General features: G+C 33.3%; 1 protein-coding gene across 6 annotated transcripts in view; it reads left to right on the top strand.

Moving 5' to 3' along the window:
• Positions 1-15,572, top strand: part of LOC149781011 (putative sodium-coupled neutral amino acid transporter 11) — a 135,000-nt gene that overhangs the window by 79,716 nt on the left and 39,712 nt on the right. For all 6 annotated transcript variants that reach the window (XR_016415194.1, XR_016415193.1, XR_016415192.1 and 3 more), the window contains 4 exons: positions 1,237-1,311; positions 6,526-6,584; positions 10,629-10,704; positions 15,193-15,261. Coding sequence is in view for 2 of the 6 variants with exons in the window: in XM_089938127.1 (XP_089794253.1) it covers positions 1,237-1,311; positions 6,526-6,584; positions 10,629-10,704; positions 15,193-15,261 (279 nt within the window). In the remaining 4 variants the exon portion in view is untranslated. The remainder of the gene's footprint in view (positions 1-1,236; positions 1,312-6,525; positions 6,585-10,628; positions 10,705-15,192; positions 15,262-15,572) is intronic.

Below are 15,572 nucleotides of genomic sequence, written 5' to 3'. Positions count from 1 at the left end.
TTTCTTGATATCATTTTTTATGTCACTTGAAGTAGAAGATGTAAGAATAAAAAAGAAATATTTAGATTTTTTCTCACTACTTCTGGTTTCCTGTTATGTTTTGTGTTACTTTGTTAGTTAATTGATTTTGAATAATAAGTTGAAGAAAGTTTTCAAATTTAAGTAGAAGCAGCAAATTTCTATAGCAAGACAACAGGGTGTTTTTTATTCACTGTTTCTATATAAGCTTCATCATTGCTAGCAAGGCCACCTTAGACAAAATTTTAATAAAGCATTCATGCCCTTCAGAAAAATTCCTATAAATTGTTCAATCCATATTGGTTAAACCAAATTAGGGTAGAAGTAAAAAATAAGTCTTACATCTGATTTCTGTGGAAGCCTTACCATTTCTACCAAATGCAGACCAGATTTAGCTTTGTAAGCATGCCCAAGAAACATACAAAGCTTCTGGACAGTGTGAGAAAAAGTGAACTGTGACACAGTCTGCCTGTGGACAGTGTGAGAAAAAGAGAACTGTGCACAGTGTGCTTTTGGACAATGTGAGAAAAAGCAAACTGTGACATAGTCGGCCTCTGGACAGTGTGAGAAAAAGAGAACTGTGCACAGTCTGCTTTTGGACAATGTGAGTAAAAGTGAACTAGTGACACAGTCTGTCTCTGGACAGTGTGAGAAAAAGAGAACTGTGCACAGTGTGCTTTTGGACAATGTGAGAAAAAGCAAGCTGTGACATAGTCGGCCTCTGGACAGTGTGAGAAAAAGAGAACTGTGCACAGTCTGCTTTTGGACAATGTGAGTAAAAGTGAACTAGTGACACAGTCTGCCTCTGGACAGTGTGAGAAAAAGAGAACTGTGCACAGTGTGCTTTTGGACAATGTGAGAAAAAGCAAGCTGTGACATAATCGGCCTCTGGACAGTGTGAGAAAAAGCAAACTGCGACACAGTCTGCTTCTGGACAATGTGATTAAAAGCAAACTGTGACACAGTCTGCTTCTGGACAGTGTGAGAAATAGCAAACTGTGACACAATCTGTTTCTGAACAGTGTGAGAAAATGTGAACTGTGACACAGTCTGTCATTCTATCTATCCCTCAATCAGTAAGTTTTTGTGTCTGCCATAAAGTTATTGAATTGCAATTAATATTTTAATGATGCTTTATCGAAATGCACAGCATGTCTTTTGATGGTGTATAACTTATCACGGTCAACCAACTGAATTGCTAGGCTTCTATCACTGCAGGTATCCCATTTGCGCTGAAGCAGGCTGGTTTTGGTCTGGGTATCATCTTCCTCATACTGGTGGCCATAATTACAGGTAAGATTATTAGACATGATTGCTTTCAGGTGAGCATGAGAGGCGGGGGTCAATTTAGCTGTTTACCTATGGGTTTTCCAAAGGGCCAGTTAATACTGACATCCACAGGTTTGCGGGCCGGTTAAATTTTCAGAAGTCGTTATCTTTTGGGGGATTTGGAGGGCTAGTTGCTTACAGCAGTTGATTTCCATTTGATTTGGCCATGGAAAAGTCAGTACAGATAATGTAGTATCCATTCCCATTCACACTAATTGGGAAGTGCATTACTATAAGGTAAACTGGTACCCTGTCCTAATCTGGCAGATAAACTGGTAACCAGTCATAATCTGACAGGTAAACTGGTACCCTGTCCTAATCAGATAGGTAAACTGGTATCCTGTATCAACCAGTTAGTAATAGCATGAAAGGTAAACTGGTACCCTGTCCTAATCAGATAGGTAAACTGGTATCCTGTATCAACCAGTTAGTAATAGCATGAAAGGTAAACTGGTACCCTGTCCTAATCAGATAGGTAAACTGGTATCCTGTATCAACCAGTTAGTAATAGCATGAAAGGTAAACTGGTACCCTGTCCTAATCAGATAGGTAAACTGGTATCCTGTATCAACCAGTTAGTAATAGCATGAAAGGTAAATTGGTACCCTGTCCTAATCAGACATAAGTTGGTACCCTGTCCTAATCTGGCAGATAAACTGGTAACCAGTCATAATCTGACAGGTAAACTTGTACCCTGTCCTAATCAGACAGGTAAACTTGTACCCTGTCTTAATCAAACAGGTAAAGTGGTACCCTATCCTAAACTGACAGATAAATTGGTAACCAGTCCTAAAGCTAACAGGTAAACTGGGACCCAGTCCTAGTCAGGCTGCTATGGAAGGGTTAGGCATGATCAGTAAATTTCTATGATTTCATATTCATATTGAACATACAGTAAAATGGGACCTGTCCTAAATCAGGTTAGTACTTTGGTACCCTATCTTAATCAAACTGATTAGGAACAGGTGAAACTTAAATTATTTTGGCAAGATTCTGTATGCAGGATTTCACAAGTGAATAACTTGGTCACTGATTGACACTATAGTTTTAATATTGATTTGACTGGCTAAAAAAGGTCACTAATGTTAAGTCACTTCATTGATCCATTCCAGTTGGCCTTCTGTTATGAGGTCATGGGACCAATTTATTTCATAACTAGACCATGAGGAAAGAGGATCAGTCTGCATCATCAGTAGACAATATTACATGTATACACATAGTTGTTTAAGTCTTGCACACATCAACAAACAAGGTAGTTCCAATTCTGATGTTACATACAGTAGAAGTTGTACACTAATAGATTTACAGCACATAAAACAATGGCAGATCTGTTGATTAAAATTATGGTGGACCCTTATTTACCAGCACATAAAACAATGGCAGATCTGTTGATTAAAATCATGGTGGACCCTTATTTACCAGCACATAAAACAATGGCAGATCTGTTGATTAAAATTATGGTGGACCCTTATTTACCAGCACATAAAACAATGGCAGATCTGTTGATTAAAATCATGGTGGACCCTTATTTACCAGCACATAAAACAATGGCAGATCTGTTGATTAAAATTATGGTGGACCCTTATTTACCAAAACATAAAACAATGGCAGATCTGTTGATTAAAATCATGGTGGACCCTTATTTACCAGCACATAAAACAATGGCAGATCTGTTGATTAAAATCATGGTGGACCCTTATTTACCAGCACATAAAACAATGGCAGATTTGTTGATTAAAATTATGGTGGACCCTTATTTACCAGGACATAAAACAATGGCAGATCTGTTGATTAAAATCATGGTGGACCCTTATTTACCAGCACATAAAACAATGGCAGATCTGTTGATTAAAATTATGGTGGACCCTTATTTACCAAAACATAAAACAATGGCAGATCTGTTGATTAAAATCATGGTGGACCCTTATTTACCAGCACATAAAACAATGGCAGATCTGTTGATTAAAATCATGGTGGACCCTTATTTACCAGCATATAAAACAATGGCAGATCTGTTGATTAAAATTGTGGCCAGAATGAACAGTATGAGCCCTTGCTTACTTGTACATAGATCAGGAATCACAGTGAATGGCACATGTTGTAAAATTAAAATGCGTAATAATTACTGTGACCACTCCAACGGCATAGTGGTTAGAGTGTCCGCCTTGAATGCAGTACACATTTTCTTCTAAATATTGCTCTAAATTTGCTTAATAGCCTATGACTACTATAACAATGAAATATCTGGGATATAATCTGTGCTTACATAGATTTATATAATATAACAGATGTCCTTATGTCTCACCAATTTATAGGTCAATACAGACATTTTCCAGTATCAGCAACAAGCTGAAATAAACTAGTTGAAATATAATAAAGTTAAATGGTTGAATTCCTGTAGAAACAGCCACGTAAAGTTTCGCAAACATAACATTTTTTCTGTTTTAATTGTTTGCTTTGTCTATGTTTTGAATTTGCCTTTGAAGAAGATTCATTAAAGAGTCAAAAGCACTCAGGCTAGCTAGATACTAGTTTCGCACTGTTCGTTGTCAGTTTATTGCATTTATCTTAATCAATCCCTGACACACGTGATCCTTTGCTGGATCCAATGCACTTGAAAGGATTGTTACTCACCATATGATTTGTATTATATATATATATATAAGTTTTACAGGGATGTATTCAAGAGAACTTAATATCAGCTGGTTTGACAAGTCATCAGTGTAGTTAGTCACCTTTATTGTTTTCTGTCGGTATAATATTATCAAAAGATTAAACATCTTGACTTAACAATCTTTATCAAAAATTTTTTACAGACACAAACATTATGTGTGCAGTTGCATTTTCGAAAATCAAAATTTAAATTATTTTGACATTAAAATAGTAATGAGTTTATATAAGATTATCTTGGCTCTACCTTGATTAGATGTATATATACAAGATCGTCTTGTTTCTACCTTGATTAGATGTGTATATACAAGATTATCTTGTTTCTACCTTGATTAGATGTGTATATACATGATTATCTTGTTTCTACCTTGATTAGATGTGTATATACAAGATTATGTTGGCTTTACCTTGATTATATGTCTATATACATGATTATCTTGTTTCTACCTTGATTAGATGTGTATATGCAAGATTATCTTGTTTCTACCTTGATTAGATGTGTATATACATGATTATCTTGTTTCTACCTTGATTAGATGTGTATATACATGATTATCTTGTTTCTACCTTGATCAGATGTGTATATACAAGATTATCTTGTTTCAACCTTGATTAGATGTGTATATACAAGATTATCTTGTTTCTACCTTGATTAGATGTGTATATACATGATTATGTTGGCTCTACCTTGATTAGATGTGTATATACATGATTATCTTGTTTCTACCTTGATTAGATGTGTATATGCAAAATTATCTTTGCTGTACCTTGATTAGATGTGTATATACAAGATTATGTTGGCTTTACCTTGATTATATGTCTATATACATGATTATCTTGTTTCTACCTTGATTATATGTGTATATACAAGATTATGTTGGCTCTACCTTGATTAGATGTGTATATATAAGATTATCTTGTTTCTACCTTGATTAGATGTGTATATACATGATTATCTTGTTTCTACCTTGATTAGATGTGTATATACATTAATATTTTGGTTCTACCTTGATTATATGTGTATATACATGCTTATCTTGTTTCTACCTTGATTAGATGTGTATATACATGATTATCTTGTTTCTACCTTGATTAGATGTGTATATACATAAATATTTTGGTTCTACCTTGATTATATGTGTATATACATGCTTATCTTGTTTCTACCTTTATTAGATGTGTATATACATGATTATCTGGGCTCTACCTTGATTAGATGTGTATATAAAATGTAAACTGTGTGTGATCTTGATTAGACATGTATATACAAGATTGTCTTGGCTCTACCTTGATAAGATGTGTATATACATGATTATGTTTGCTCTACCTCGATTAGATGTGTATATAAAAAGTAAACTTTGTGTGATCTTGATTAGAAGTGTATATGGAAGAATATTTTGGTTCTACCTTGATTAGATGAGTATATTCAAGAGTATCTTTGTGTGACCTTGATTAAATATACGTAGGATTATCTTGGCTCTACCTTGATTACATGCATGTTAATTTATATGTTATCTCTTATTTGTGTGTAATATAAATTTTGACATTCAAATAATTTCTGAAAAGTTCCACTTGCCAGCTTAAGTTAGTTAACTGAGTAAGAGATTGTTTGGGATTGGCAAGGTTGGACTTATTATGAGTAAGTAAGTGTTTGGGATTGGCAAGAGTGGACTTATTATGATTAAGTGTTTGAGATTGGCAAGGTAGGACTTATTATGATTAAGTGTTTGAGATTGGCAAGGGTGGACTTATTATGAGTAAGTGTTCGAGATTGGCAATGATAGACTTATTATGAGTAAGTGTTTGAGATTGGCAAGGGTGGACTTATTATGAGTAAGTGTTTGAGATTGGCAAGGGTGGACTTATTATGAGTAAGTGTTTGAGATTGACAATGATAGACTTATTATGAGTAAGTGTTTGAGATTGGCAAGGGTGGACTTATTATGAGTAAGTGTTTGAGATTGGCAATGGTAGACTTATTATGATTTAGTGTTTGAGATTGGCAAGGGTGGACTTGTTATGATTAAGTGTTTGAGATTAGCAAGGGTGGACTTATTATGAGTAAGTGTTTGAGATTGGCAAGGGTGGACTTATTATGATTAAGTGTTTGAGATTGGCAAGGGTGGACTTATTATGAGTAAGCATTTGAGATTGGCAAGGTTGGACTTATTATGAGTAAGTGTATGAGATTGGCAAGGGTGGACTTATTATGAGTAAGTGTTTGAGATTGGTAATGGTAGACTTATTATGAGTAAGTGTTTGAGATTGGCAATGGTAGACTTATGAGTAAGTGCTTGAGATTGGGAAGGGTGGACTTATTATGAGTAAGTGTTTGAGATTGGCAAGGGTGGACTTATTATGATCAATACCTTTTTGTAATGTTCTAAGTTTCTTTGATAGAAAGATGCACACATGATTAAAAGAATGATAAACAACATACAAGCAGTTGCAAATTGATTTATTGTGATTTATAAATACATGTAATTTAAAATACTTTTTTTGTTCCAGATTACTCTTTAATTCTGCTAATAGAGGCTGGGAAGTTGTCTAATACTGTAACATATCAAGTAAGTATCATTTAAAGAAAGGAATATGCCATATATTGATCCAGGAAGTCTTTTCATATAAGTCAATAAAAAATGACTAGAAATTAAAATTTGAATAAAGAAAATTATTATGAAAATTATCATGAAAACAAAATAATGTGCTTTTTTTTGAAGCATTTAATAGATTATGAACAAATATAGTTGTTAGGCTTAGCAGTGTCAGACAGTATCACCACATGCATAATCCCACATGCATAATCCCAACCACACAGACGTTAAATAAACTTTATCCCAGTTTCTGTCTTTGAAATCCATTGGACAGTGGAATATGGACTTAATTAGATCCAGTCTTTACTGCTGTCAATGGGGCCCCTGATTGGCCTAGAGGTTTAAAACATTCACCATTACATACCACTGCCATCTCACCTCTGTCTGCGTGGGTTCAAGTCTCTTGGTCAGCCAGTGAGGGTACGTGAGAAAGCTTGCCAGTAGCTTCTCATGGGTTGGTGGTTCTTTCTGGGGTTTTCCCGGGTTCTTCTTCCACCATTTATATTGGCCATCATGTATAGCCTATCTGTGCTGAAAAATGGCATTAAACCATGTAATAACAACAAATGTTAATAGTTAAGTAGTGGGTTTTAAGGTAATGCAAGTGTCAGTTGTACGTCTTGGAACTCATTGCAGACTGGATGGTTCTAACTTCCACGAAGATGTTACATTTTTCTCAGCATAGAAAATGATCTTTCTGTATTGTATTAGTATTGCCATGAAGGAGTGTCAAACATGCAGTGGCCTCCCTAGTGTGATAATTCAATCTTGCTTTTCCTGAAGGTTAGATGACAAATTATTTTCATGTTATAGTCATACATCTGGATCAAAATAGCAACAGTCTTGTCAACTCATGTCATTAGATTCAACAGTCTTGTCAACTCCTGTCATTAGATTCAACAGTCTTGTCAACTCCTGTCCTTAGATTCAACAGTCTTGTCAACTCCTGTCATTAGATTCAACAGTCTTATCAACTCCTGTCATTAGATTCAACAGTCTTGTCAACTCCTGTCATTAGATTCAACAGTCTTGTTAACTCCTGTCATTAGATTCGACAGTCTTGTCAACTCCTGTCATTAGATTCAACAGTCTTGTCAACTCCTGTCATTAGATTCACCAGTTGGGATTTTGTTATTTTGGTCTAACTCAGTTACTTGTTTGTCCAACAATGGTGCAGTTGCATGATTTATGATATTTGCTGGGTTGTTATTTTCCATTTGCAAGTACTTTCTTAGTGATATCATTATCTGGGAAAATTTCCTTTTGCAGGTCTGAAAATAGATTTGCAACTGAAAATGTCCGAAAGTGCTCTGCAACTAAATTGTAGAAAGTGCTTCATATCTGTTTTCACTGTCTGTCAGTGATTGTTTAATTATGCTAGTTACTTTTGGGAAAAAGCTCTGCATTAATTGCAATGGTGGGTAGTGTTACCATTCCAGAATAACCAATCTTGATATGGTATTTGCAGTTTGTACAAAGAATTGATATGTTCACCTTTGCTGTTGTACTTCACAAAGTCAAACTATGTCAGCCAGTTGTTCAGGAATTTGGTTTGTTTGGCTTTGCTCACTTTGCAGATATCTCGTCCTTTCCAGAATGACAGCTTTGTTTTGACATTTTTCCTTCATAAATGAATCACACTTGTACACTATTCAGTTGACTTGAATAATCATGCATTGCATCTTAAATATGGAGTAAAGTCTGCCTTTAAAGAAACACTACTGCTCATCACCAACTTGCCAGTAATCTTTAATAACATTACTGCTCATCACCAACTTGCCAGTAATCTTTAATAACATTACTGCTCATCACCAACTTGTCAGTAATGTTTAATAACATTACTGCTCATCACCAACTTGCCAGCAATCTTTAATAACATTACTGCTCATCACCACCTTGCCAGCAATCTTTAATAACATTACTGCTCATCACCAACTTGCCAGTAATGTTTAATAACATTACTGCTCATCACCACCTTGCCAGTAATCTTTAATAACATTACTGCTCATCACCACCTTGCCAGTAATCTTTAATAACATTACTGCTCATCACCAACTTGTCAGTAATCTTAAATAACATTACTGCTCATCACCACCTTGCCAGTAATCTTTAATAACATTACTGCTCATCACCAACTTGCCAGTAATCTTTAATAACATTACTGCTCATCACCAACTTGTCAGTAATCTTAAATAACATTACTGCTCATCACCACCTTGCCAGTAATCTTTAATAACATTACTGCTCATCACCACCTTGCCAGTAATCTTTAATAACATTACTGCTCATCACCACCTTGCCAGTAATCTTTAATAACATTACTGCTCATCACCAACTTGTCAGTAATCTTTAATAACATTACTGCTCATCACCACCTTGCCAGTAATCTTTAATAACATTACTGCTCATCACCACCTTGCCAGTAATCTTTAATAACATTACTGCTCATCACCAACTTGTCAGTAATCTTAAATAACATTACTGCTCATCACCACCTTGCCAGTAATCTTTAATAACATTACTGCTCATCACCAACTTGCCAGTAATCTTTAATAACATTACTGCTCATCACCAACTTGCCAGTAAACTTTAATAACATTACTGCTCATCACCACCTTGCCAGTAATCTTTAATAACATTACTGATCATCACCAACTTGTCAGTAATCTTTAATAACATTATTGATCATCACCAACTTGTCAGTAATCTTTAATAACATTACTGATCATCACCAACTTGCCAGCAATCTTTAATAACATTACTGATCATCACCAACTTGCCAGTAATCTTTAATAACATTACTGCTCATCACCAACTTGCCAGTAATCTTTAATAACATTACTGCTCATCACAAACTTGCCAGTAATCTTTAATAAACATTCAATGCAATGATGTATAACTTTTGGTCTTCAGCACATCTTTTTGATTTAAATTGGGTTGTTCCACTTTATGAACTTTACCTATGCAAATTAGCCTAATGGGCTCTCCAATTGTAGACAAAGGGAACTAACTATTGTTATGTACATAAATGTGATGGGGATACTTTTTATTGGCATGTGTTCATTATTGTGAGTTTAAGCCTCATAAAATTACTAGATAACATCTTATAATACAAAAGTGCAGATGTTGTCTGGACCGCAGTATTTGCATTGCATATAGATTGCTTTCACAGTTGATGTCAAAAGCCTTTATATTTACTTAACACGTTTTCCATTATTAGACATAGGTAATAGTTATGGAGAAATAGATTGGCTACCAAAAGATAATTGTTATCAAGAAAAAGATGAGCTACCAAAAAGTAATTGTTATTGAGAAATAGATGGGCTACCAAAAGGTAATTTTTATTGAGAAATAGATGGGCTACCAAAAGGTAATTTTTATCGAGAAAATAATGGGCTACCAAAAAGGGAATATTTAGGCAGAAATAGATGGTCTACCAAAAGGTAATATTTAGGCAGAAATAGATGGGCTACCAAAAGGTAATATTTAGGTGGAAATAGATGGGCTACCGAAAGGTAATATTTAGGCAGAAATAGATGGGCTACCAAAAGGTAATATTTAGGCTGAAATAGATGGGCTACCAAAAGGTAATATTTAGGCAGAAATAGATGGGATACTGAAAGGTAATATTTAGGCAGAAATAGATGGGCTACCAAAAGGTAATTGCTAGGTGGAAATAGATGGACTGCCAGAAGAAACTTTTTTTCAAAGTCATAATCCAGTGCAGCATCTCAGTAGTCTGAAATTTATGTTCACAACTGTTTACATTTAAATTATTTGCTAATAAATATATAAAATATATCCATTACATCTGTATATTAAATATATACAATATATAATATCATTTGGTTTTTACCATTTACATGTATTTACTGTATTTTTTTCTTCATAGCATGTAACTATTAACATCATAGATCTGGGTCTTCCAGCCCATTATATGATAACAACTCTAGGTCCATGTTGTTTGTATGTAGAAAATATATAGAGCAAGTTTATTTTCTTGTTCATTTCTGACAGGATATGATGCTGTTTGCATGTGGAAGGCCAGGATTTTACCTTCTTTCAACTCTGCAGTTTCTGTATCCATTTATTGGTAAGCTGTCATTAATTTGTCAGTATGAAAAATACAGTGCTTCCTCCCTATGGAGCGGTTTATAAGAGACATAAAAATGACTCATCTTAAAAACAAGTGAGTGTTATACTGAGGTAATTTCAAACAAGGCCGTTTCATAATATTGCAGGTAAACACAAAAATAGGGATGATATGGTGATGTGAAAGCACACATTATAAATTTTTTTCAATAGTGAAGAACTTAAATGGAATAAATTAATGTAGCCATAATGAAATGACAGTGACCCAACTTAATGAGATTCATAATTCCTATCAGTTCAAATGTGAAATATATAGAGAGGATACACTGTATTATTAGATTGGACAATCCTTTATAACATACTGCAGTTGGTGTTGCAAACTTGCCTTCCTAAACTTGACAAAACTTTACCTTTAAATCTCGGTTCAGATGTATTTAAGATTCTTAATTTAACTGACATTAAGTTACGGTGAGAAAATGGGAAATAGTCACTGATCAAACATTCAATTTTCAAGGTCATTCAGAGATAACGAGCTGCAGACAAGACCATAATTGTACATACTGCATTAGTTCATTAATGAATTCCCTTCTTTTAAAAACAATTCCGTATATTCCTTTACACTAATTGACAGTTTGGGAAATAGACATATATAATTTAATGTAATTATGGGAAATAGCAGTGTATGGATTCTTATTTAATAGGAGATTTGAAGTTGATTATAAATAAGAAATATTATTATTTGTTAAGCTCAGCATTTAGATGATATCCAGACCTGTAGATTAGTAAATCTTCATGCGAGTATCCAAAAAAACTCTGATTACTGAATTCTTTTTGCACACGAATTATTTCAACACCATTTATAACAACATAAAGAGAAACACCACAAATTAAATACATGTAGAAATAGTTACATACATAACTTATACATATTATTCTAATACTTGATACATACTGTATGCATATTTTTCTAATACTTAATACATACTGTACATACCGTATGCATATTATTCTAATATGTAATACTTACTGTACGTACTGCATGCATATTATTCTAATACTTAATACATACTATATGCATATGATTCTAATACTTAATACATACTGTACATACTGTATGCATATTATTATAATACTTGATACATACTGTATGCATATTATTCTAATATTAATACATACTGTACATATCATATGCATATTATTCTAATATGTAATACATATTGTATGTACTGCATGCATATTATTCTAATACTTAATACATGCCATATGCATATGATTCTAATACTTAGTACATACTGTACATACCGTATGCATATTATTCTAATATGTAATACATATTGTATGTACTGCATGCATTATTATTCTAATACTTAATACATACTGTACATACTGCATGCATATTATTTTAATACTTAATACATACTATATACATATGATTCTAATACTTAATACATACTGTACTTACTGTATGCATATTATTCTAATACCTAATACATACTGTACGTACTGCATGCATATTATTTTAATACTTAATACATACTGTACGTACTGCATGCATTATTATTCTAATACGTAATACATGCTGTACGTACTGCATGCATATTATTCTAATATGTAATACATACTGTACATACTGCATGCATATTATTCTGATACTTAATACATACTGTACGTACTGCATGCATATTATTCTAATATGTAATACATACTGTACATACTGCATGCATTATTATTCTAATATGTAATACATACTGTACGTACTGCATGCATATTATTCTAATATGTAATACATACTGTATGTACTGCATGCATATTATTCTAATACTTAATACATACTGTACGTACTGCATGCATATTATTCTAATATGTAATACATACTGTACATACTGCATGCATTATTATTCTAATATGTAATACATACTGTACGTACTGCATGCATATTATTCTAATATGTAATACATACTGTATGTACTGCATGCATATTATTCTAATACTTAATACATACTGTACATACTGCATGCATATTATTCTAATACGTAATACATACTGTACGTCCTGCATGCATATTATTCTAATACTTAATACATACTGTATGCATATTATTCTAATACTTAATAATTAAATTAGATCCATGACCATACCCACCTTGTATCAAGAACTGTGTTGTACTGATAGAGCTTATAGCAGGAACTGTGTTATACTAATTGAGCTTATAACAGGAACAGTGTTATAATAAAGGGCCTTATAACAGGAACTGTGTTATATTGAATGTCCTTATAACAGGAACAGTTTTATATTGAATGGACTTATAACAGGAGCACTGTTATATTGAAGGGCCTTATAACAGGTACAGTCTTACATTGAAGGGCCTTATAAAAGGAATTGTGTTATAATAGATGACCTTATACCAGGAATTGTACTATATTGAATGGTCTTATAACAGGTACCATGTTATATTGGAGGGCATTATAACAGGAACAGTGTTATATTAAAGCGCATTATAACAGGAACTATGTTATATTGAATGGCCTTATAACAGGAACAGTGCTACAATAGAGGGCCTTATAACAGGAACTGTATTATATTGAAGGGCCTTATAAGAGGAACTGTGTTATATTGAATGGTCTTATAAGAGGAACTGTGTTATATTGAATGGCCTTATAACAGGAACTGTGTTGTAATGAAGGGCACTATAGCAGGAACTGTGTTATAATGAACCCTTTTAAAGGAGGGCAGTATAGTGAAGAAGTGTTGTAACTACAGTGGTCCCGATGATGAGTAGCCCCTCTAAGCCAGATTCTGATCAGAGGCCACCTTGCCCAACACCAAAACAGCATATTTCTACCATTTTGTGTCCTCTAAGAGCAACTTCATCGTCACCCCTTTTATAAGGCAAACTTTTCAGTGTCAAAGCAGGGAGACCACTGTAAATCTGTTTACAAAATGAAAACTTACGAAAATAAAAAATATGATAGAGGAAAATGGCCTAAAGATAAGTAAGATAACAAATACCATGGAAAGTTGTATCATAATAATCAAATAATTTTTGTAATATTTTCATCAAATTTGCATTTATCTGCAAAGGATGGTTGATTTTAAGGAGGCAGTAAAAATGTAGACTTCTTGTTTGAAAGTTTTATTCACGGTATCTCCAGTGTTTCATTATCACTTGTTAATGTCTTCTCACACATCATCCAATTTTATTAGATTTTTACTCAAGGATAAACAGCTACAAATACAGATTATTTTGATTTATAACATGTTGTCATTTAAATGACATTGCCTTAATGTATTTCAGAATTTTGATATGTTAAATATGTATTGTGTATGTTGTGGAGGTGAATTTGCATTATACATAATATCAACATAATATTAATGATATTAAGCATGTGTGTGTGTGTGTGTTTGCGACTTGTAGTTTTAATGTAGCTTTAACAATACATAATATCAACATAATATCAATGATATTAAGCATGTGTGTGTGTGTGTGTGTTTGCGACTTGGACTTTTTATGTAGCTTTAACAATTGTTTCAGTCATATCGCTACAATGTCTGCAGTGTGGCAGTTGATTGTGATGTCTAGCACTGAGGCATCATGCCACAGACATGTAGCATGATGTCCCACCCAGTCACATTATCCTGACATCAGACTGACCAGTCCTAACACTAACCTCTTAATGCTGAATACCTAGCGAGGCAGCTTTTAGTACCATTTTTAAAAGTCATTGGTATGACTTGGCTGGGGATCAAACCTGCAACCTCCAACATCCAAGTTGGATGCTCTAACCACTAGAACACCGGAGTGGTAATAAGCATGTAATATTGGGACTGGCGTATTGACTTTCTTACTAAACCAATGCAGTTTTCTTCAGTTAATAGACAGACTGTTTGATAATCATTCTCATTTCAAATGAAATTTATTAAATCTGTTGAATAATTTCAATCTTTCACAAGATTATATACCCCTCTACTTGAACTAGGTCACAATTACCATTTTCTGAAAATACTCTGTCACTTAATGGAATTTTCCATTCTGAAAGTTTCTGAGGTCAAGGTCAGTAATAATAATGATCTAAATATTTAATCCATAATCATAGAGAAATATTTTTGTATGTATTATGTTGTTTCCAAAATGTTATTGGTCAGGTAGAACATGTACTTGGTGTGGGACAAGGTCACGTGTGTGTATATATATATATATATATATATATATATATATATATATATATATATATATATATATATATATATATATCTTGTGTAGAGGATACTATACTCTTACTAACTTTTAGTAAATTTAAGGTACCTGAGCAAATGATAATTAATTGTTTACCCATAATTACATATATACCCCCAAAAATTGATTAAAAGTGTACAATAGATGACAGATATAAATCTGATAAGTTATAGTAAGTCATTAAGATAAGTTATTATAGTAAGTTATTAAGATATAATCACAAAAAGTAGTCATTCAGATTTTGTGTTTTTTCAGCTATGATTAGTTACAATGTCATTATTGGGGACACAATCACCAAGATAATCACAAGAATAGGTGGAAACAGTAAGTATTTACTATAAGTGTAACACTAATAAAAATTATTTTCTTATTCATACAAAAAAGTCAGGATGATGTTACAAATCCAGGTGTTTTTAGTCATACTCTTTTATACTGAATTTATCATGCCAGTACCACAGGGTTAGTTATATTGGTTCCAATTTATCATGCTAGTACTATAGGGTTAGTTATATAGGTTCCAATTTATCATGCTAGTACCAAATGGTTAGTTATATAGGTTCCAATTTATCATGCTAGTACCACATGGTTAGTTATATAGGTTCCAATTTATCATGCTAGTACCACATGGTTAGTTA

The sequence above is a fragment of the Sinohyriopsis cumingii genome, chromosome 16, assembly GCF_028554795.1.
Source record: "Sinohyriopsis cumingii isolate HCF-2022 chromosome 16, ASM2855479v2, whole genome shotgun sequence".
Lineage (NCBI taxonomy): Eukaryota > Metazoa > Mollusca > Bivalvia > Unionida > Unionidae > Sinohyriopsis > Sinohyriopsis cumingii.
The sequence above is the reverse complement of the archived record's forward strand: the minus strand, read 5'-3'. Positions and strand labels throughout refer to the sequence as shown.